We start from the raw sequence: 24,429 nt of genomic DNA, 5'->3' as shown, positions 1-24,429 counted from the left end.
TAAAGCGGAAGACTGCCAGAGTTGGAAGCCAACCTGGGCTTCATGGTGAGGTCTAAGCCAGCCTGGGCTACAGAATGAGCACGTCTCAAAAATAAACAAGAAACAACAAAAATGACAATTCACAGTCAGGTGAAATGCCACACACTGGCCATCTCAGCACTTATGAGGCTGAGGCAGGAGAATTATGGAGTTCAAAGTCAGGCTTTGATAGCACATTACCTTAAAAGACACAAAATCAAACCACTGGGTACTAAAAAGAAATGATTTGCCTTGGTTGTCCAAAAAAAGGGGCTCCAGACCCATGTGACTCCATGAAAACCAATCAACACTCCCTTTTCCACGTTTCAGGGCAGTTTTGACAGTACAGGCCCACAACTCTGGTTTCTGTCTTCAGAGACATTTGCTGTTCATTACAGTGCCAGAGACCTGACAGTGAGCTGCTCTGCCCAGGTAAAGAGAAGGCAGCTTCCACTGGAGACAGCAGACACATGACAGCAGGCACAGAGCTCTGAGTGTGCCACCAACCGCGAGGACACCCACCCTGTAAAAGCCAGATGGCCCCGGTACCCAGAGCAGAGAGCGGAGGCCTCCCTGCCGCCAGGCCGCAGCAGCACTCGCCTTACCTTTCTGGGAGGCGTGCTTCTCCGTCTTCCCCTGGTATTCAAAGCCTACAGCAGACTGTGGGACAAAACATAAGGGACAGGCATTTGAAACGCCACCGAGATGAACCATCTGAACTCAGGGCACACAGAAAACAAAGATGTTCGTAATGTTGGTTTTGAGAAGGTATGTGTGCCCACACATGTCCAAAGGCCAGAAGAAGATGTCCAGTGTCCTGTGCTATCACTGTCAGCCTTGTTCGAGACAGGGTCTCTCACTGAACTTAGAGCTAGGCTGGCAGCCAACAAGCTCCAGCAATACTCCTGTCTCCTCCCCACTCCACACCCCTAACACTGAGCCTGGCTTATGTGGGTGCTGTGATTCAAATACAGGTCCTCATGCTTGCACAGTGACATCTGAGTCATCCCGAGCCTCTGTGTTGGGTTTTTTGTTTGTTAATATAGGGTCTTACTCAGGCCCAGGCTGACTTTGAACTCATGGCAATTCTCCTGCCTCCACCTCTCAGGTGCTGGGAATACAGGTGTGAGCCAGGCTTAAACAATGTTAATTTTTGACCTTTGGTTTCCCAGGCAAAGCACAGATCCAATCATGACTGCTCAAGTCTGTATATGCAGCTCCTCCTTCCATCCCCACAGGCGCCCAGCACCAGCTTGGCTGAATTATTCCAGGCACAGCATGCCGATCTGGAATTAATTCCCCTGCCACACAGACTTCCCAAACAAGCTTTACTGAGAACATTAACAAGATGGCAGGCCTGCCATGGGACCTCATGGTGGCCTGCCCTTAGCATGACCCGGAGCTGGGACTCTGCATCTCCCCCACATCAGACACAGATGGTCAGACCCTGCTACTATGGCAGAAAGCCAGGACCCACACTGAAAGTGGTGTGCTTCCTGCGCCACTGACAGCCCCAGGCCTCTGGACACTGAGACCACAGCTCAGCAAACCCCACTCTGAGGGGAGCTCTGCCTGTCAATCACATCCATCCAGGGGAGACAATGAGAAAGGTCCCTGATGGCAAAGCGTAGCTGAGTCAGAGGCTAGACATACAGGGTGGCCTGCAGCTAGCATGCTGAGGCCTGTCTTCCATGTCACTGTCTGTTCCCCATTGGACAGTCAGTACCCCTCACACAGGCCAGCATCAGAGGCTTGTGAGTTCTTCTCTGGACACCCTTCCTGCAGTCCCACGGGTCAGAGGGCACCTGTGAACTGCTGCACTGGCCCAGGAAGGTAGCCACAGCAGCAGCCTGTAGAGGTGGCAGGGAGCCTGCAGCCCTGGTCCTGTCACTCACCTGGTCCACCCTGTCCATCTGGACACCAAACTTGCCTCCAAAGCCTCGGACTGAGTCCACTTGTGAGCAATGCTTGGAAAGTTTTGACTGGTACTCGTGGCCAACGGCTGACTGGAACAAAGAACAAAGATGCACCATTATGCACCCATGCCCAGTGCGGCACACAACCCCACTCCCTCACTCTGCTGCTGCCACTCTCTGGGCTAAAGGAATGTCACCCCCATCAGTGAGGTGGGCCTTTGCCCTCAGGGCCCCAAATCCCAAGACATGGCCCTGAACTGGCTGAGCCCTGGTGCAGGGTTCTCCTGGGCACCCCAAATTTAGAGATCTTCCCAAACACCCCTGACTGCAGACGGGAACTTCGGACAGGGCCAGGTATGAACAAAGGACAGAGCCTGCAGCACACACAGTGACCCATTTACATCAGTCACTCTCTCAGGGGTGGTGTTTGCACAGGCTGGGAGCCCAAGAGTCAAAGCATGGCACACACTTGGTAACTGTGCTGAAGCAGACACAGGTACTTCAGTGACAATGCAGCAGACGTGCACGCCACACCTCCCAGACATGCAGGCCACACAGGCAAGAGCCAAGTGCTGTCGCCTCACAGCAGCCCCCACCAAAGGATGCAGGTCCCCCAGGGCTTTCTGTTCAAGGTGTCAAAAGGTGCATCAGGCCGACACCTGCAGGCAGACCCCCACCCTAGCCCCTTCCATAAACAGTGCTCTGAGATCTGTGCTGTCACTAGCTGTCAGCGATGCCACTGTCCAGCACAGCAGTCCTGTGGCCGCTCCTCTTGTAGACAATGCCTGTGTGCCTCTGAACCTGTCTTCTTGGCCCTCCTGGCAACACAGAACCCTAACTCTGACCGCCCTACAGGGAGAGTCAGCCCTGTGCACCACAGGCCTCCCTTGGTTGGCCAACTGTTCAGTTTGGTCTTGCACTTGGGCTGTGTTCTGCATATCACCGACCTCAACGGCCCTCTTCATGAAGGTCACTGAAGTGGGGGATACACAGGACACAGTCTACAGAGAAAGCCTCGGCTCAATGACTTCTCTCCTTCCCAGGCTTAGCTGTGGTTAGCAGCTGATGGCAGACCACAAGCCACAGCCTATGAAACCCCATGCGGCCCGATGGCCTGCCCGCAGCCTCTAGGCTCACACACAGAAACTGCCAGGAAAAGATCAAAAAGAGGCAGCCAAGCCAAGTGATTTTCCAGCAGGACTGCCCATCAGAAGGAAGTTAAAGAGAAAAAGGGGCTGAGGTGACAGCTGGCTCTGGTTCCAGCCTGCTGACTGAATGTGTGCTCGGTGGCTTTTGGTCTCCTAATGGCAGAAGCCCATCTGTTATTAGCCTTGATCTGCAGTGTGTAGGAAAAGCAGGAAGCCCCCTTGGCAGGCCGCAGTCACCTGATCCCTAAAGGAAACCAGTGGCTCCAGTCCTGGCTTCTCACAGGTGTGTGCTGCACTGGATGAGCCTGTCTGGGGAAGTCTGTGGGCCTCAGCCCTCTTTCCATTTCTGGAGAGAACACGTTATGAATAGCTCAGCCATTCATCTTCAGGTTTGTGACAACAGGTTACTCTCAAGGGTTCACATGAGCAAAGGGCTAACCTCTCCTTAATGCACAGGGCCTAGGGGGGCCAACAAGATGGAACACCAGCACCCCAGGCTAATGCCACCAATGCTTGAGAGCTACTGGTCAGTATCCAGCCGAGAAGGTGAAGTGAAGATTCTAGAAGTCGGGGGTCCATGAGCCACCTGGGTACTGACAACAGTCAGCCACAGAAGTGTGGCAGTGCAGTGCACACTTACAGCATACCACACCCAGCACAGAAGACCAGGCCAGGCACCAGGTGAGGGCACTGAGTTCTAATGGGAGCCCAGAAGGGTGTGTCTCCCCAAAATGACAGCACAGGACAGCAGTGGGAAGCCATTGAGGGAAACAGAGGACATGACAGGTGGGCACAAAGGGTGAAGGAAGGACCAGGCTTAATGAGCCCCAAGATGCAGGCTTGATGATGAGATTTGAGCCAAAGAAGGCCAAGTACTCACAGCAGAGAAGCCAGAGAACAACATTCCTGGCATTAAGCTCGCACTTGGTAAATTAAGATTCTCCCCAAACTGCCACTCTGTCTCTTCACTGTGGTTCTCTGTGTCTGACTGAGCCTGAACCGGCAGGCTCTCCACACAGCCCATGTCAGGACCAGCACATCCCTCTGTGCCAGCAATGCAGCAACACAGCCAACAACCACATCTCCTCCCTACAGATGGCATCTGGTCAGAATGATGCTCCAGACTACTCCTGGCTGTGATGTTTTGAATAAGAATGGCTTCCATTCTTCTATTTGAATTTAGGGAGTGGCCTTGTTGGAGGGAAGTGTGTCACTGGGGGTGGGCTTTAAAGTTTCAAATGCTCCAGCCAGGCCCAGTGTCACTCTCTCTGCCTACTGCCTGCGGACTAGGATGTAGAAGTCTCAGCTACTCTTCAGTACCTTGTCTGCCTATGAGCCACCAACGCTCCCCACCATGACAACAATGGACTAAACCTCTGAACTGTAAGCCAGCCCCAATTAATGTTTTCCTTTGTAAGAGTTGCCATGGCCATGGTGTCTCTTCACAGCAATTGAAACCCTAACTAAGACACTGTCCATGGTTGGGGTGCCCTCAGGCTTACCAGTGTACTCCTCTGGTGGACAGTGGTATCTCACTAAGATATTGCCACGGCCTTCTGTGCCTAGCACAGCTGAATACAACCGTGTGAGGGAGTCACCCATCAGGATAGGCAGCAACTGAGCCTCTCTCTTCCACATCCATCCAGCGGCAGCACTGTCTGCCTATCAGAACCACCCCACACTGCTCACTCAGAACTTCACCCCTGTTACAGCATCAACAGAGTACGAAGGCCTGCATTCCTGGAGACACACCCACACACTGCAGCCAGCCTAGAATGAACCCCAGAGCAGGCCCCACTCCCTCATCGTAGGGCAAGAACGGAAACACCACCCCAAACTGATGGCTTAGACAGCAGCTGCCGTGGTATCTGCTCGTCAGTCAGAACCCATCAGTGCTGCTCCCAGGGACTCGGCCACAGCTTTGAGACAATGCGCATCCCCCGAGCCTGGCTGCAGAGCGGCCCACAAGTGCAGCAGGACATAAGCCAGGCATAAGTGGACTCCACAGATGTGAGGTGAGCAAAGGGCCTCAGAGCTGACTTCATGCTGTGGACTGGCCCATCTCAACCACAAACAGTGGTGACCATGACGTCTGTGGGCTGGATGCTTCTGGGCCCTGTCCTGCTCACAAAGCTGGTCATGGTGCTGATCTACCCCAGAGAACCCTCTACACATCAGCCACTGGCTGAGTCCTCTGACAATTTGACAAAGGGCTTCTAGAAACACAGAAGAGCTTCACCAGTGGGTAGCCTGTAAAGGACCCCTCAGAGAGAGCAGCCCTCACCCTCAGCCAACTCCTCACTGTGACTTGGAAAAGTGTGACTGCCACCCACATGGTGTACCCATGCAGGCCAGCAGCCCAGGCTGGGCGGCCACTTACTTTGTCCATCCTATCCTGCTCCACACCGAACTTCCCGCCATAGCCATGGGAAGCCTTGGGTCCCGTTTCCAGCTCCTTCTCCTTGAGTGTCTGGTGCTCTTGAAAGACGTTCTCTCGCAGCTTGTGAATGCTGGAAGAGAGAGAAAACAGGACTACCCAGGGTTCAGGCTTGCACCTTACCCTCCAGCAGGGAAAGCAAGGGGAGTGATGTCCTTGTGAGTCTGCGGGGTTTTCTCACGGGCTGCTGCCCTGTCTGTTCACCGTGCCTGCCTCCGTGGCTCTGTCACAGCTTGTATGGGGGAGGAACACAGATCCAAATCCACACAGAACCATGCAGCTGGCCCTAGGGGCAGCGACGCTGAATCTGAGCTTTGAGCTCTGCAAAAGCCACCCAGAGTCCCTTCTCCAAACCCCCAAGGTCATCAGAAGAAGCTGGCTATGCTGGTGAGCATTTTGGCAACTTGACACAAGCTAGAATCATCTCAGAAGAGGAAACCGCACATTAGGAAATGCCTCCATTGACTGATGTGTAGGGCATTTCCTTGATTGATGACTGATGTGGGAGGGCCCAGCACATTGCAGACGGTGCCACTCCTGGGCCAGTGGTCCTGGTGGTATAAGAAAGCAGCTAAGTAAGCCATGAGGAGCAAGCTAGTAAGGAGCCTTTCTCCATGGCCTCTGCGTCAGCTCCTGCCCTGACTTCCCACGGTGACAGGCTTAGAAGCTGTAGGTGAAATAAACCCTTGCCTCCCCAGCTTACATTTGGTCGTGGTGTTTCTCACAGCAGTGCAGAACACACTAAGACAAGCATCAGTGGTAAAACAGATGAGAAGACAGAACTGGCTGCCAGGAAGCAGCTGCCACCGAGGCACCACCTGAGCACTGGGCCTTTCTAGCCAGCAGACATGAAGCCCAAAGCTCTACATGTGAACAAGCCCAAGAGTGTGGACGGAATAGACTGCAGGCTAGACTGCAGGCCTGGACCCAGCAACCCCTGATGAGCAGCAAGAGAAACACCACCCCCAACAACCTGAGGAGGACCATAGGGATAGAGACTCACAGGCATGGTGACCTAGATCCCTGCTGACCTCTCATATCCATCCCTCTCTAATGGACCTCAGGCCCGATGTACCACCTGTGACAACCACTACACATGGAGACTTGAAGGCCTCTTTTGTGGGAGGTGCGGGCTACTCTATACTCAGGTCCAGAAAGCCACTGTGAGAAAGGACAACATGAGCCTGGAGGGTGAGATCAAGACAGGGAAAGTCAGCAGGAGTCTATCTCAAGGAGATAGAGGAAAATAACAACTCAAATCCTCCTACAAACCCCTGCACAGACACAGTCCTCTTCCGGGCACCTGACCGAATGTTCTGAGGCAAAGATAGAGAAAATACTAAAGTGGGCACAGAGGGTGTGGTCTGAACCCCGTGGGGCCTAAAACAGCACCTAGGTGTCTGCAGAGGGCCTGCCTACCCTCCCTGGCCAGGATGCAAGCTGCGGGAGAGCTGGCATTGAGGTCAGACTCCACGGCATGGCGCATTCCACGCTCCTATCTCAGCCTCTTCCGGAAGCGCATGGAGTTGGGCTGCCAGCGTCAACTACTAAATTCCCTAACACATGACAACTTGCAGAAAATGATCCAGATGAAGGGGATGCCTGGGGCCCACGTTACTCAAAACCATCTCACACCCTCCAGAGTTGCCACGTAGAGCAAACAGCTCACACTACTGTGTTCTGTGTTGGAAAACAAGGTTCATAAAAGCTGGGCCTCACATCCATCACCTGTGCACACCTGAGACCTGAGGCCCACAGACAAACAGGAGCCCCTGTAACAATCATCACCAGGAGCAGCAAGGCAAGGCCGCTCTGATCTCCTCACCCTACAGAGGCGGCACTTAGGAGAGTGGGGTGCCACAGGTACTCACTTGATGTGTTCCTGGTGCCCCGATCCCTGCACGGTTTTGGCGCCCCATCTCTGTTCCTTTTCACTCACGTCGTTCTACAAAGAGAAGTAACCAGCACATTCCATGCCCTAATTGGTACAGCCTGCACCCTAACTAGTATATCCCCACCCTGGAGAAGTAACCAGCACATCCCATGCCCTAACTGGTACAGCCTGCACCCTAACTAGTATATCCCCCACCCTGGAGAAGTAACCAGCACATCCCATGCCCTAACTGGTACAGCCTGCACCCTAACTAGTATATCCCCACCCTGGAGAAGTAAGTAGTATCCCATGCCCTAACTAGTATACCCTGAGCCCTAACTAGCATATCATGTATCCTAACTAGCACACCCCACACTTTAGCACACCCCATATTCTAACTAGTATCTCCCACCCTGGAGAAGTAGTACATCCCATGCCCTAACCAGTATACCCGGATATCTAACTAGTACACCCAGCCCCCTAATTCATTTATTGTGTGCCCTAATTAGCACATCCCACACCCTAACCAGTACATCAAGGCCTAACTTGTATACCCCATGCCCTGGAGGAAATTAACCAGCTCAGTGCAGGGCCAGGCTGGGAACCTCAGAGGCAAAGGCCCAGGAAGGCAGATTTTGTGGAGACTCCTACCACAAAATCAGGATCAGTCTCCCAGTCATCGGATCCCCCATCGTCCTGGGTGATAGACACGGCGTGGCCTGCAGAAGCTTTCCACATCTGAAAGAGTGGCAGAGTCACCTGGGAGGGTCACCCCAGGACCCCAGAGAAGCCCTGACCCAAACCCTCAGAAGGCCACTTCCCCCAGAGGGCAGTCACTGGACTCAAGGACACCTGAAGGAATCAAAGCTACACGTTAGGAGTCCTGAAGGTGGGGCTGGCAGACAGCTCCATCCAACGCTGCCCCGGCATCCACGTAAAACATCGATGTGATAGGGTAACCCTGGTGCTGGGGAGATGGGGAAGGAGGATCCACGGGGCTCACTGGCCAGGCTAGCCAACTTAATGAGTTCCAGACCAATAAGAACCCTGACTCAAAAAAACAAGGTTGGGATTGGAGAGATGGCTCAAAGGTTAAAGGCACTTGCTGTTCTTCTAGAAACCAAGGTTCAGTCCCAGCACCCACATGGCAGCTCACAACTGTCTGTAACTCCAGCCCCGGGGATCTGACTCATTCTTCTGGCCTCCATGGGCATTGCACACATGTGGTACACACACACAGGCAAAACACCCATACACCTAAAATATAAAGGTGAAAGAGGGGTGTGATGGCTCACACGTAGAATCCGAACACTAGATAGGCTGAGGCAGGAGGATTGCTATAAGTTTAAGGCCAGATCAGACTGGGCTACAAAGTGAGGTCCAACTGCAAATCAACAGAGTATACACATTCTCCATCAATGAGGATCTCACCCAGATCAGCATTCAGGTGGCTGCACTCCAGGGCCATGCAACTCTGGTATGCGCTAAATGTCACTCATAGTAATGTTTATCACAATTTAAAAGATTATTTTGGCTTCAAGGACTTCCCGGGACTATGATGGCTGTCTTAATCTAGACAGCCAATCCAATAACTGCCCCCGGCAGCTTAGCAGAGGGCAGATTTGCCATCTCCTGGGGAGCACAGCATACATGCAGCACCAGCCTTCCTCATACCGGAGGTTGTTAGTGGGATGTCAAACCCTGTGGGCAAGAATGTTCCAAATACGACCTACTTTTGACCATTTTTTTTTTCATTTTTCCATATTCTTGTGAGTACACACCTGCACATGTGTGTAACCATGTGTGTCCTCCATCACTCCTCCACCTCATTCACTGAGTCAGGATCTCTCACTCAAACCCAGAACTCACTGATAAGGCTAGTCTCAGGAGCCAGTTTGCCCTGGGGATCTCCTACCTCTGCCTTCTGAGGCTAGAATTATAGGCAGGCCACCGAGTCCACCTGTCACTTACATGGGTTCTGGGGAGCCTCACACTTGTGTGGTGGATGCTTTAACCACTGAACCACCTCCCCAGTCTTTGACAGGATCTGAAAGAAGACCAAGAGCCATGCCCACAGTACACGTGGTTCTCTCCACCTGATAGGTCCCAGGGGTTGTATTTAAGCTATCAGGCTTGGCAGCAAGCACTTACCCTCTGAGCCAATTCATCGGTCCTCCACCTCATTTTGGAGACAGTGTCTCTTCACTGGACCTAGAGCTCGCCAACTGGCTAGGCTAGGTGGCCATTAAACCCCAGGGATCTGCCTGCTGCTGCCCTCAGCACTTCGCAGATGTGTGCCCTGTGCCTGGTTTTACTTGGGTGCTGGAGATTCAAGCTCAGGTCCTTATGCTTACATGACAAGCATGTTACCCACTGAGCCATCTTCCCAGTCCCCAGCATGAGATTTCTTTGAAAAGGTTATTGTTGTCTCTCACGCTCCAAGTCTCTTTCTACATAGTCAGGAAGAGAGCCCTACCCACACCTGACCCAGGAGAAAGCATACTGGGGCCTTCACAATACACAAACCTTTCTTTTTTTGCTGGGAGAGGTAGCTCACAGTCTATCCAAATCCAAGGAATCCAAGGAGGAATGTGCGGGCATCTGCGATGATCGGTGAACACCTGTGAAGGGAAGACTAGCTGCTTAGAAGGGCTGTGCCAGGCTCTCTGGGCAACACCCTCCTGTGAGACGCTTTTAGAGAGCTTCAGAGTCCCCAGCACACAGAGTGCATATGACATCAGCAGACAGGAAGATTGGCCTCTCACTAATCAGAGGTCTCAGCCCACAAGAAGCAGAGGACTCAGCAGATCCAAAGACCTATACCCACCCCCACAGCCTCGAATGCAACCAGAGATCGCAGCCTCTATGGCCAGCATGTGCTCTGCTTGCCATAAAGCTAAGGTATTTCATTTCTTGTCCACTCTAACTTACGAAAGCGAAAGGCAATGAAACTCTGTCACTGTGTTTACAAACAGTAACAGAAGCCTGGCATGGTGGCACATGCCTATGACCCCAACTGTGGCAGAGAGCCAGGCCAGCCCAAACCACAGAAGGAGAGCTTATCCCAAAAAGCCAAAATGATGAGTTGGCACAAAGGAGTACACCTGTGATCCCAGTGCTGGGAGGTAAAGGCAGCAGGATCCTTAGCCAGCCTGGGCTACATGAGACTCACACACGCACACCAAATAGACTGTCACGGTTCAGCAGATAAAAGTACTTGCTGCACAAGCCTGGTGACCTGAGTCTGAGCCAGAACCCATGTGAAAAGCCAGATACGCAGCCAGTGAGAGGCAGTACCACCGTTGAGCCCAGGGTCTCCTCACACTCAACACGCTGCCACCAAGCTATGTCCCCAGCCACACATGCATGCAGTGTTTTCAGTTTTCTAGTCATGAAAACACCCAATTGAAAAATAAACTCGAGCAATTTCTGGATCTAAACAAGGCCTCTGTGCTCCACCTCACACACATGAAACCACTAAAACAAATGTGTCGGTTCTGACTGGAATTTGCTGATAGCTTCTCAGGTGTTCCATCAAGAACACAAGGGAGGATATAAAAATAAAACAGATACTAGTCAGGCGGTGGTGGCGCACGCCTTTAATCACAGCACTTGGCAGGCAGAGAGGCAAGTGGATCTCTGTGAGTTCAAGGCCAGCCTGGGCTACAGAGTGAGTTCCAGGACAGCAGAGCTACACAGAGAAACCCTGTCATGAAAAACCAATAAAATTAATTAATTAATTAATTAATTAAATAGAATAAAACAGATAAACTGAGCAGAATGCTGTGTGTGTGTCTGCCTTGTGTCTGTGTGCATGGATGTGTCTGTGTCCATGTGTGTCTTTGGAGCAATACATATGCTATGGCATGCTTATGGAAGTCAGATAACCTGAATCTCTCCTTCTACCATGTAGGTCCCAGGGATTCAACTCAGGTTGCCAGGCTCAGTGGCAAATGCCTTCTACCCACTTTGCCTTCTCATCTAAATTTTGTGCCTCACCACAAAAAAAAAAAAAAAAAAAAAAAAAAAAAGTACCTATATGGAAGCATACAACTCAGATCCAGCACTCAGGAGACTGAGGCAGAGGGATGGAGAGTTTGAGGCTAGCCTGGGCTACAGAATGAGATCCTGCCATGAAACAAGCAGGTGACAAGATGACCTGTGGAAGAAGAAAGTGATTTTCAGACAATGGTTTCAGAATACATAGAGTCCTTACTAATCGACAGTTTAAAAAGACAGCTGATCTGTGTGATAACGAAGACACTGGGCATAGTGGTAAGGGTGGGTGAGGATGACACCTAACTCCAGGAGTCCAACAGAAAGACCCCATCTCAAAACAAACAACTCAGAGAGAAGAAATGCAGGAGTGGGTAGAATAGAGCTTTGTGTGTTCAAGGCCCTGTACTTGACCTCAGAAATGGGGTGTGGGGAGGGCACGGGAGAAGGGCTGGAAGAGAGTAAAGAGGAGGGCTGGGAGAAGGGCTAGGGGGTGGGAAATCAAGGCTAAGGCATCCAGTTTCTTTCTTTTCTAAAACGCAGATTAGAGCAGCCCAGCCTGGTAGCGTGTGCCACAGACCATAATCCCCACTCTCAAGAGGCTGAGGCAGGAGGATGGCTACAAGCCTGAGGCCAGGCTGATCTATATAGTGAGCTCCAGGCTAATCAAAGCTATAGAGATCTGTCTCAAATGTAACCCAACTACCACCAAAAAGGGAGTGGGGGGAGGGGCAGGAGGAGGGAGGGACGGACAGACAGACTGTAGCTTTGTTTGCTGCCCAGAACTCCTTGGACTAGAGGCCCTACTGTCTCAACATCCCAGCCTCTGGGACCACAGGCATACCCACTCTATGTCTCTCTCGGAGAAGACCAGAATTGCTGTGGTGACGGCTGCGCAGCTCCGATTATACCAACCCCTGAACCCTTTAAACGGGGGAGCACATGTGGGGTAAACTATATTTCAATAAAGCAGATACAAAAAAAAAAAAAAAGTTCAGACAAAAGACGAAGCCACCGCAAAGGCCAAGCACAACCAGCACAAGGCTCAACCAGAGAGGACCCAGTCACAGGGTGGAGGAATCCACCATTCTGAGGCCCTGAACCTGACACCGACAGCAGAGCAAAGACAACAGGAAGGTGGCTAGGGCCAGGAGTAGCTGTGGAGAAGCCAACCACCCCACCCCCAACGCCTACTGAGGCCAGCAAAGGCAGTGCACAGGAAGTGGGCTAGCCTGTGCGGGGACACCACCATGCCCAAGGCAAAGAACAGGGGCGCGGGGAGGTAAGGGTGCTACACGGAGGTAAGGGTGCTAGGACGATGCTGAGTTACACCAGGTGCCTTCCCAACTAACAGGCCAAAGATCTGAAGGGCCAATTACATTCCCTGGCATTTACAAGGTGTTAGAGGTACCACGGTCTCACAAAGCCTCAATTAAAGGTCAGCTCCAGGGCTGGGGCTGGAGCTCGGTAGAGAAGTTTGTCTAGCAAAGCCCAGGGTTCGATGCCAACAGAAGAGGAAGCACCAGGGGAAAGGCTCTATGGGGGAAGGTGCTCTAGTGGAGGCTCCACTTCTAGTTACTGGGGAGCTAGCACCGGCTCTGCATTCTCCTAGCTCTCAAGTTCCCACTTAGAGCTGCTTCTCCATCCTTCGAATTTCTAGTGAAAACCTTCTCAGCCAAACAGAGAAGCGGTGTTGACTCAGGGCCTGAACTGGTGACTCACTCTGGGTGAGCCACTGGTGCTGAGGCGGGGCCTCAGATCCACAGTGGCCTGGCCCCTGGTCGACAGGAGGGCTGTCTGCGCTGACCATCGGGGGCTACTGGATGGTGAGGACCTGCTGGATCAGGCTACTGACAAGGCCCAGGGCAGCCAGGTCAAATCATTAGGAAGGGCTGAAGCCTCACTTCACTGGATAAAAAACTGAATTCCTTCTCCCTGGCTGGAGGACCCCACCCCTCACACAGACCAAGAGGAAACAGGGGACCAGAGCAGGCCCAAGCACCTCTGTGGTGACGGGGCACACACCCAGCAGGAGGGGCAGCTGGATTCCAGCCTCCCTAGCTCCAGAAGGCAAGCTAGCAGCTTGGATTTCCACTGACCCCATTGCAAATTTCTCTCAGGTGTCCAGACCAGATCCCTGATGCTGGCCTCACAGCCCAGCCCAGAGGGGCTGGACCCCAATCCTCTCAGTCCCTGGAACACTAGCTGCTCACCCTGCCAGCTTCCCATAAGCCCTAAGACTACTCATAATTTCACTGGGTTGTGGAACCCAAGGCTCCCCAGGCCCAACAACTTCCCTCAGTCCTCGTCGCTCCACTAGATTCCGGAACCAAAGTCTCCCCGCCCCCACCAGCTTCTCCCAGCCCTCAGGTCTGCATTCCTTTTCTAGGTCCTGGTACTCTGACTACCCCAGACCCCTAACTATGAACTCTGACCCAGAACACCACAAGCCGGTTTCACACCTCACCCTTAGATCTTCGGATCCTGCCCTGGAACCCCACCCCTTCCTTTATGCCCAGGAATCCTAAAGCCAACGTCCTGGCCCCGCCCCCTCAGAGCCGGGACCGCTCTGCACCCTGGCTACTCCACGGATGACCGGACAGCCCAGCAACTAAGTCCAAAACTTCCGATCCCCACCCCGTACCTGGGGCCCCGACGCCCCCCATCCAGACCCTGCAACCCAGAGCTTCGAGCCTCCAATCCGGCTCTGCACCCCGACCCCGGATCCCAGCCCCGCACCCCAATCCCCCGATTCTGGCCTCACACCGCGAAACCCCAGTCTTGGCCCTGATCCCGATCCCCCGATTCCAGCTCTGCACCCCGACACCCGATCCTAACCCTGCACCCTGGAGCCCTGACCCCCAATCCCGGCCCCGAACCCCAAGCCACAATCCTGGCCCCACAGCGGGAACCCCCGGTCCTGGCCCTGAACCCTGGCTCCTGGATCTCGGCCTTGCACCTTAAGGCTCAGATCCCTGGATCCTGGCCCTGCACCCTTAGGCCCCAATCCCTGCCCCGCACCCCGACCACTCCGCTACCGGGTCCTGGCCCCGACCCCCAATCCTGGCCCCTCACTCTGACCCCCAGTACAGGCCCTGCACCCTGACAACCCATCCCACCCCCGTCTCGCCCCTTCGGTAGCTCTCTAGGACACCCATCCCCCCGGCTCACCGCGCCAGCCAGGTCCGCCAGGCTCCCGCCGCGCCCCGCCACTCCCAGCGCCTGCTCACTTCCGGTTCCGCGGGGGCGGGGCTGCATCCGGGGCCACGTGAGACCCCAGCAGGTCCCGCCCCTTGTTCCTATCCCTGCTTCCAGATCCTGGACGCAGGCCTCTGAGAGAGGTTCCTGGGACGCTCGCTAGTCAGCTGCCCAGGAGCTAACTTAAAAACACCTGCCATCCCCTGTCCAACACATTCACCCTCCACCCATCTCTCAGCCATGCATCCATCCATCCACCACCGTGCAGCTCTCCACCCATGCATGCATCTGCACAGCATCATCCACTCACCTATCAATCATCTACCCACCCATCCACCAGTCTGTCCTTCTGCCCATCTACCCATCCTTCCACTAATCTACCATCCGTCTGTTCATCCACCCCTCCATCTATCCACACCTTAGGGTTCCTATTGCTGTGATTTAGAAAAACAAAAACAAACAAAATACTAACTAAAAGAAATTTGGAGAGGAAAAAGGCTTATTTGGCTCATAAATTATAATTCTTCACTGAGGGAAGTCAGGACAGGAACTCAGGCAGGGCAGGAACTGAAGCAGAGACCATGGAGGAGTGCTTCTTACTGGCTTGCTCTGTCTGCTTTCTTACATATCCCAGGGCCACCTACCCAGGAGTGACACCCACCACAGTGGGCTGGGCGCTTCCCTTAATCATTAACTAAGAAAATGCCCCTACAGACTCCAATCTGATGGAGGCAATTCATCAACTGAGGTTCCCTCTTCCCTGGTGACTCTAGTTTGTGCCAAGTTAACAAAAACCAACCAATACCACCTATACACTCCCCTGTCAACCATCCATCTATCTGTCTGTCCATCCACTCATCCATCTGTCCTAGTTGGCATTAACTGTCATGTCAACTTGATATAGCCTAGAGTCACCTTTTTTTTAAAAAAAAAAAAAAAGGTCTCAAATGAGTACTTGCCTTACTCAGGTTGTTCTGTGGACATGATTGTCTTCATTGACACAGGAGGGCTAGCCCACTGTGGCTGGCTCTGTCCCTGGGCAGGTGCTCCTGGACTGTGTAACAAAGTTAGCTAATAAGGCAGTGGCAGGTGGATCTCTATCATTTAGAGGCCAGTCTGGTCCAGGGACACACTCTCTCTCTCTCTCTCTCTCCTTCAGAAGGAAGAAGAGGAGGAGCAGGAGGAGGAAAGAGGAAGTTAGGGATGTAACTCAGTGGTAGAGTGCTTGTCTAGTATGTACAAGGCCCTGGTGCCAACACCAGCACTATAAGGGAGAAAAAAGCTAACCTGTCCAATTTGAAGGTAGACCAGAGAGGAAAAAGAGATGCAGGTGTCAGAGAATTCATGTGTGCAGGTATATGTGTGTAGGTGTGCATTTAAGTGTGTGAGCGTGCATACTGCTGCAGGCCGCAGGAATATATCATAAGAACTCAGCTGGTTATGGCAAAGTCACTACCTGGAGGAATCAGGGAATTCCTCCAGAGGAATCCAAATCCCAAGGAGTTTTTGGTGTTACTTGGCTTGTTATATATCAGCTGTATTCTGTTATAAAAATCATGTGTGTCTTCATAGTTTTCCCAATTGATTTTTCCCTAAGAAGGGCTAACAATGTGCACTGATCACTCTCTAGACATACACATTTCAGGCATTTGAAGAACAGCCTCAGGAAAGGCTTTCTCTGGAATCAGATATCTCCCCTAGCCATTTTCAAGGACTAAAGGAGACACCACCCAGGTGGTCACCCAACTTCCGAGGACTAACAGTGATAACCACCCACAGGCGAGTCTCCTGACTTAAGGTAAATTCCACAAGGAGACACCGCCCAGGTGGTCGCCCAATTTCCGAGGACTAACAGTGATAACAGCCCACATACAAGTCTCCTGACTTAAGGTAAATTCCACAAGGAGACACCGCCTAGGAGAGGTGGACGTTAAGTAATAGCTTTACACAGTTTAGCTCGGACCCTCCCTTTTATATACCGGGACTTCCAGGGCACAAGTGAGAAGAGAAAAGAGAATGGAAGAACTAGATGGGTAAGAACTTGAGAGGAACAAACTGAGATGGGGAAGAACTAGATTGAAGGGCTAGAAGAGAGGACTAGAGGAACGAAATGGAAGATGAGGAAGAGCCAGATGGGGAAGAACAAGATGAGGAAGAGCCAGATGAGAGAGAAGGAGACGGGAGAGGAGCTGATAGGGGAAAGAACTAGATAGATGAGAACCTAGAAGGGACAGAACTAGATGAAGGAATTAAGATAGAACCTAGAGGGGACAGTAGATTAATATAGAGAAATCAGGCAAGAAAGGAGCTAGACATGAGAGCAGAATAAAAGCTGTGTAGAGAGAGAACTATCACAGAATAATAAAGTGTATGAACTAAGGAGTTTCATGTACATAGATTCGTTTCTTTTCATCAAAGATTAATTATCAGCTGGTTGTAGATTCTTCCCGGACCCTGGGAGGGGACTATCTAGGGACTGGATCCCCATAGTCCCCGATAGCATACAGAGGTCAAAGAACAACTTCTGGCATCTTCCCCAGGCAGTCACCCACTTGTTTTGAAACAGGGTCTCTCACTGGCCTGCAGACCACCCATTAGGTTAAGCAAGCTGGCCAGCAAGCCCCAGGAATCCTCCTGTCTCTGTCTCTCTGGTGCTGGGATTACAAGTACACCACTCCACCCACCATTTTCACCTTGGTTTTGAGGATCACACTCAGGACCTCATGCCTGCACAGCAAACACTGACCAGGCCATCTCCCCAGCATCAGGTATTTGGTTTTAAAATAAAAACATGATCTCATACATTTTGTTAAATAAAAACTACAGGCATCATTTATACTAAGTACCTGAACTGTGCCCAACAGGTGGGGCTAAAAATTAAACTAGAGTCACTCAAGCTAAGTTCCATGTCCCCAAGCTGAAAAGCCAAGATGTATGTCTAAACCAGGAACAGTGGTGGATGCCTGGGTCCCTGTGACGGGGTATCTGAGACAGGAAGATGGCTTCAGCCTGGGCACCACGATGAGGGCCCACCTCAAAACCAGATACTTAAAAAAAAAAAAAAAAAAAAAAAAAAAAAAAAAAAAAAACTTATTTACCATTCTAAGAAAAAAAGGTAACAGCCAAAAAACAGGTCACTTCCAAGTCCTATAAAAAACTCCTCTTACTTCATTGTCACAAAGGAGCTCCTCAGAATCAGATGCGCAGGTCAGTTAGATGGCTCAGTGAGGAAAGGTGCCTACCGCTTATTCTGACAATCCGAGTTCAGTCCCCAGGGACTCACATGCTAGTCAAATAAGCAGTCTGCTGTGTGTCTTGGTTTCTTCTCTGTCTGGGGTGCAGCACCTCAAATCTACCACCAAACAGGCAAACAACAGCGTTTTCCCCCTCCTCCCCAAAGAACTACCCACTTGACAGAGTGAAGTGCTCCTATGTTCTAGACTCTCAAAGCAAAGGCAATGAAGATCTGTCAACTAGTGTGTAATTTGCTCCTTTTAGTAATTCACAAAAGCCTGAGGTCAGAAGAACTAGTGAAGTGTCTTCTGGGCGTGACAGAATTGCTGTAGTCATCAACTCACATCAGCTGTGGCTTCCTGCCCAAGATTAAGCCAGTCAACATTCCAGAATGGAGTAGGGATAGAGCTCCCATCATTAGCTATGGAGCTATTAGCAGCTGATGGCTGTTGGAGGAGGGTGTGGTTTGATGGTGTGGTTCCTGGTAGGTCGAACAAGCACGCACCCATCAACCCACCCAACCGTCCATCCATCTAGCCGCTCATCAACCCACCCAACCGTCCATCCATCTAGCCGCCCATCAACCCACCCAACCGTCCATCCATCTAGCTGCCCATCAACCCACCCAACCGTCCATCCATCTAGCCGCCCATCAACCCACCCAACCGTCCATCCATCTAGCTGCCCATCACCCACCCAACCATCCATCTATCTAGCCATGTATCCACCTGTGCAGTCCTTAGTTCATCTATTTGGCTCCCCAGTACTGGGATTCCCAGTGCACACCATTTGGCTTATTGTGTGGGTGCTGGGGGCTGAACTTGAACCCTCAAGCTTGCCCTGTAATCACCACTGGCAGAGCCATCTCCCTAGCCACATAGATCAATAATGAATAAAATAGTAAGAATTTCAACTTTTCAAAGGAGTAGTGGAAGTAGTGGGGATTTGCAAGTATGCATCTGTCTGTCTTTGAGGTCAAGCAGCTTGTATCCTCCAAAGCACAGCCCCAGTGAGACCAGAGATTCCAGGAAGGAACCAGGAGCCCTGGAATGCAAGAGTACAGGAGAGGCAGTGCACAGAAGTCCCTGAGCCTCTAAAGGAGCCATCTCTGAAGATAGCTGTCTCTTAGCCTAGTGACACTGATGTCAGCTTCTGGACCAGTTGTGCTGTGAAGGTGTTAAGCCAGGCTTGGTGGTGCAGGCCTGGGATTCCAGCCTTAGGAAGACTGAGGCAGGAAGACGACTGCCAGAAGTTCAAGGCCAGCCTGGGCAACATAGCCAGGTCTTGTTTCAAAAAACTAAAACATAGGCCAGGCATGGTGGTGCACGTCTTTAATTCCCTTTTGGGAAGCGGAGGCAAGTGAATCTATGTGAGTTTGAAGCCAGCCTGATCCACATAGCAAGTTCTAGGACAGCTGGGGCTCTGTAGAAAGACCTTGTCTTAAAAAATACACCCCTCACCTCCCTCCCTCTCTCTCTCTCTCTCTCTCTCTCTCTCTCTCTCTCTCTCTCTCTCTCTCTCTCTCTCTCTCTCTCCCCCTCCCTGTCGCTATCTGTCTCTCTCCAGAAATGCTGGGCCTGTTGTGACTTGTTCTTGTGGCAGCAGAGGAAGCCAGAGCCTCTCCATCACCATCCCAGACAATAGGAGGTGAAGCATGTGGGACCCCAAAAGACCAGACCATCCATCCCATTCCAAGATGACACTCAACTGCAAAGGAGGCTGGGAAGGATGCATCAGTGCCTATGTCAGAAAACCAATCCTGGGTGGAAACAGTGACTTTTGAAGCCAGGTGTCATGGTCCAAGTCTATAACCCAAGCACTCTGGAGGCTGAGGCAGGACTGCCTAGAATCCAAGGCCAGCCTGCACTACACAGCAAGACCCTGTCCCAGAACAAACAAAATACAACTCTGGCACGGTGTCTAAATTTGTAACTCTAAATTGAAGGCTAACCTGGGCTATCTAAGTTCACATAGGGAGACTGTATCAAAAACAAAAACAAACAAAACAAAAACAGACGACCTGTTGCTCTTCCAGAGGATCTGGACCCAAGATTAGTTCTCAGCACCCACAAAGGCTCACAACTGTCTGTAACCTCAGCTCCAGAGGATCCAACACCCTCGCTGGGCCTCTGTGTGAACGCACACACACGCACACCCCTCTTTCTCTATTTCCCACTCTCAGATTAAAAATAAATCTTTAAAACAATAAAACCAAATCAAAATTTTCTGTGTGTGTGTTGCAGGGGATGGAACTCAAATCCTTATGCCTATGCTATGTTGATTATTCTATTTTTGTCATCCTGGCCTAGGACAGGCAGACTTCACTAACAAAAATCCACAAGCCAGGCATGATGGTGCACACTTTTTTAAAAATGACCTTTATTCCAGTCTTTTTTTTCCTTTTTATTAAGAGATTTTTCTATTCATTTTACATATCAACCACAGATTCCCATGTCCTTCCTCTTTTTTTTTTTTTTTTTTGTTGTTGTTGTTGTTGACAGTTTCACTGTGTAGTTGTGGTCCCTGTCCTGGAACTTGCTCTGTAGCCCAGGCTGGCCTTGAACTCACAGAGATCCGCCTGGCTCTGCCTCCTGAGTGCTGGAATTAAAGGCATGCACCACCACCACCACCCAGCCAGCCTTTTTTTTTTTAATTTTTTTTTTATGTGCATTGATGTTTTGCCTGCATGTGTATCTGTGTGAGGGTGTTACATCCCTTAGAACTGGAGTTACAGTTGTGAGCTGCCATGTGGGTGCTGGGAATTGAACCCAGGTCCTCTGGAAGAGCAGCCAGTAATACTCTTAACCACTGAGCCATCTATCTCTCCAGTCCTGGCAGTGAATACTTTTAAGCCCAGCACTCAGGAGGCAGAGGCAGGCAGATCCGAGTTTGAGACCAGCCTGGTCTACATAGTGAGTTCTAGGAGTGCTAGAGGGTGTATATAAATAGAGAGAGACCGTCTCAAAAAGTGTGTGGTGGGGGAATTCAAACCCTTCATTACCTTGAAAGTATATGCCAGGAAACAGGCTAAGAAAGCTGTGGATAGTTTTATCCCGGAGTCGGCTGGTTGTTTTTATTTACTTCTGTGTATGTTCTTGTGGCAGCAGAAGCAGCCAGAGCCCCCCCACTCCCACCCCAGCCAACAGAAAGCGGAGCATGTGGGACTCCAAAGGACCAGGCCATCCATCCCATTCCAAGACGACACTCAATTGCAAAGGAGGCTGGGAAGGATGCCTAGGTGGAAATAGCGGCTTTTGAAGCCAGGTATCACGGGCCAAGTCTATAAAGCACGATGCATATGAGTGCTGGTGCCATCGGAGGCCAGAAGAGGGGGTCAGATCCCTCAAGCTGGAGTTACAGACGGTTGTAAGCTTTCTGACATGAGTGCTGGGGACCAAATTTGGGTTCTCTACTGCTGAACCAGTTCTGGGAAGAGTATTTCTATCCTTGTGTGGTCTTTTGCTATTCTCTGTGGCATACACCAGACCTCCTCACCTGTAAGATTCCAGGGAGCCTCCTGTGTCCATCAAGCTCCAGAAGGATTACAGATGTGCACTACCACATCTGGCTAGGTCCTTGCTTTTGTCCATTGACCATCTCCTCACTGCTACTTATTTAATTTTTGAGACAAGTTTCTACTGTGGCTCAAAGCTGGCCCCGAGCTTGCAATTCTGCTCAGCTTCCCTAGTCCTGGGATTATAGATAATGCTTCACGTGGGTGGCTCAAAAGGTGGTTCAGAAATGGGAGGGGTCATGGGTGTGGCGCCATCAGAATTAGACCAGGGATGCTTGCAGTCCCCAACCCCACCGAGGGTGACACACAGCAAGGCAGCACGCAGCAGAGTGTTCTTGGAATGGCTACGATCACTCGTTCTATCATTTTTCAACTCACCACCAATAAAACCAAGGAGCCCAGGAACCTTTTAAATGTGTGAATGTTTTGCCTGCACCTGTCTGTGTACTATTTCATGTGTCTGTGCTGGAGAAGGCCAGAAGCAGGCATCAGAAACCCTGGAACTAGAGTTGGACGGTTGTGAGTTATCATGTGGGTGCTGGGTATTGAACCCAGGTCCTCTGGAAGAACACTAAGTGCTCAATTGCTAAGGTACCTCTGTAGATGGTGTACCTGGGAATTCTGAAGCAGTCATAAAGCTCTGAGACACCTGAGCCCCAGGAAATCTACCTGTCTCCATCTCCCTAGTGCTAGGATTACACACAAACATACCACCATGTTCAGCTCTTTATGTGGGCTCTGGGAACCTACACTCAGGTCCTGGCAAGCACTTTACCTACTAAGCCATCTCCATGGCCCCTACAGTTGTAGCCTCCAGCAAGTATGGTTTTGGAAGCCTGTGGTACAGGTGAGCAGAGTAGGTAGGTTGTAAACAGGAGGCAGTGTCCACAAGTACAGCTGTTCTGGGAGGGGCAGGAGGGAGGGGCAGGAAGATCCTAATCTATACCCTGCAGACATGTCCCAGAAAGGCAGTCGGTCTTGAAGGGACACAACTTCCAGAAGAAAAACTCAGGTGGGAAATGGCCTTAGAACTGTCTGAGTCTGGTAGAGACTGGCTCTGGGGCTGCCTCATGTGGCCACTGTGAGGCTGGCCCCTCATTAGTGCCACCCTTTCTTCCCAGATGTCCACTTCTAGTCCAGAGCACAGGGGTGGGGGTGGGGTAGGAGCTAACTGCCTAAAGCCTGTCCTTTCCCTTTGTTCCCTGGGCTGACAGTCAGGTCCCCTTAGCCAGAAGGGGCAAATCCCTGCTGACAACGCAGAGGAGCAGGAAGACAGAGCCATATAAGGCAGGCAGCAGAGCTGAGGAGCAGTGCAGGAACAGCCCACAAAGGCATGCATGTGCCTTGGCTACCAGCCCCAGATGCAGGGCCCCTCCAGGCTTAGATGGCTTAAGGGACCCCTCTCCTGCTTCACTGTCTGAAACCCCCATCTCTGCCCTGGGGTTCCCCAGACCATTCCAACCCTGTGCCATCTCCCACTCCCCACCTTCAGCAGAGCATAAGGCAGTCGACGCTTGCTCATCTCATTCTTAACTGGCAGTGGAAAATGCTGGGGACTTTATTGAAAAAAAGCAATAAATAACACTGTGATAAAAACAGTTCAGAAGTTGACTGCACAGACTTTGTTATGTAATTGGGAGGGTCACAACGATTAACAGAAAAACAGAACAACCAATTGTCCAGATGAATTAAAAGCAGAAAGCAAATATTGAAGCCCCACATCAGCTACACAATAAATACGCACGTGTCTGCCTGAGCCCTGTGGCTTAACTCACCAGAGTCAGTCAGGAGGCTGCCAAGACAGCTATGAGTGTACAGCTAGGTCCATTCTTAAGACATTTACAAATAAATGTAAAAAGACAGTTTACACAAGAAAAATAAGGCCTTTATTGGAGTTGCAGGCTGCCTGCTCCGCTGAGGTTTCTGGCTTTCACCTGCTCTGCCCCAGTCAGGAAATGAGCACCTGCCCCGTGATTGGTCCTCGAAGAGTGTGGAGGGAGGGATGCAGCTGCAAAGGCTCTCCCAGCTGCTCAGTCCGCAGGTGGCAGCCACCAGCCCGGTAGAGTGCTGCTCCTAGCTCAAGGCCCTGCTCAGCTCTGAAGACCACCAACCTATGTCCAGAGCAGGGCCAGGGATGTGGCCAGGGTAAGGGTTGTTCACAGGGTCCTGACCATCCGTCCCAAGACTAATGGAAGCTGAGATTTCATGTAGAAAAAGTACAGTAAAGGTCAGTCATTAAAATACGACAGAAAAACGTCTGGAAATGAAGTCTGCTTGTTTCAGAATGATTGTTGCAGAGCTGAGTAGAGGAGAACGCACATGGCTTGTATCATGATGACTTTATAAATGTAGCAAAATCCTTTCCTCTGTCGGGTTCATCATTAAAAAATTAAACAGGAATAATTACAGTAAATGCATAATTTACAAAAGCCCTATATTTGCTCAGATTTACACACAAGCATTACAGTACATTCATTTAAAAGACTAAAATTAGGTATAAGAACATGAATTGACTCAAAAGGATATTTATAGCCTGGATATACATGAAAGAGTATGTAACTATATAAATGAGAAAGTGTAAGTTTACATAAATATAAGAAACAGTCAATTCTAAAATATTTTCTCTATGGTATTTGTGATTTTTCTTTTCCCCACAAGTTTAAAAACTCTGTAATAAAATATCTTGGGTCCATATAGCAAGTGTTGCCAGATGGGGCTCCACCAAGCTCTGCACCAGCTCTGCCATGGCGTCGTCGTCATCTGTAGAAGTAGTGCGGGTAAACTGGAAGAAAGCACAGACACTTCCTTCAGCACACACTGCTCACACAGGGCCACCCCACAGCCACCTGTGACCTATGCCCCCACTCCCCTAGCATATGTCTCACCATACTAACTTTAAAAAGAAGCCTCTCCCGCCCCCCCCCAAAAAAAGCAGTCCCAGATGGGTGGGGATAGGTGAGGATAGCACTCCTGGAAAGACGGGCCTCAGGAGCAAAGAGAAACCTAGGCCTAGGGGGCACCCAGCCTTAACAGTGCTCTGGAGCACTGGACACAGGTGGCCACCATACAATTGAGCTCAGCAATGCTGCACAGCA

General features: G+C 51.1%; 2 protein-coding genes across 3 annotated transcripts in view; both read right to left on the bottom strand.

Annotated features, from left to right (window-relative positions):
- Positions 1-14,633, bottom strand: part of Cttn (cortactin) — a 35,530-nt gene extending 20,897 nt beyond the window's left edge. For both annotated transcript variants that reach the window (XM_059264027.1, XM_059264035.1), the window contains exons 1-7: positions 14,560-14,633; positions 9,919-10,013; positions 8,044-8,130; positions 7,391-7,464; positions 5,463-5,592; positions 1,914-2,024; positions 624-678 (exon numbers count right to left, since the gene is read on the bottom strand). In XM_059264027.1, the coding sequence (XP_059120010.1) occupies positions 624-678; positions 1,914-2,024; positions 5,463-5,592; positions 7,391-7,464; positions 8,044-8,130 (457 nt within the window). In that variant the 5' untranslated portion in view covers positions 9,919-10,013; positions 14,560-14,633. The remainder of the gene's footprint in view (positions 1-623; positions 679-1,913; positions 2,025-5,462; positions 5,593-7,390; positions 7,465-8,043; positions 8,131-9,918; positions 10,014-14,559) is intronic.
- Positions 14,634-23,592: 8,959 nt separating this feature from the next.
- Ppfia1 (PTPRF interacting protein alpha 1) overlaps positions 23,593-24,429 on the bottom strand; it is an 84,550-nt gene continuing 83,713 nt past the window's right edge. The window contains exon 30 of the mRNA XM_059264013.1: positions 23,593-24,116. The gene's annotated coding sequence lies outside the window, so the exon portion shown is untranslated. The remainder of the gene's footprint in view (positions 24,117-24,429) is intronic.

Source organism: Peromyscus eremicus, chromosome 1, assembly GCF_949786415.1.
Source record: "Peromyscus eremicus chromosome 1, PerEre_H2_v1, whole genome shotgun sequence".
NCBI classification, from domain to species: Eukaryota; Metazoa; Chordata; class Mammalia; order Rodentia; family Cricetidae; genus Peromyscus; species Peromyscus eremicus.
Note: the sequence above shows the minus strand (reverse complement) of the source record. Positions and strands in the feature narration are given on the sequence as shown.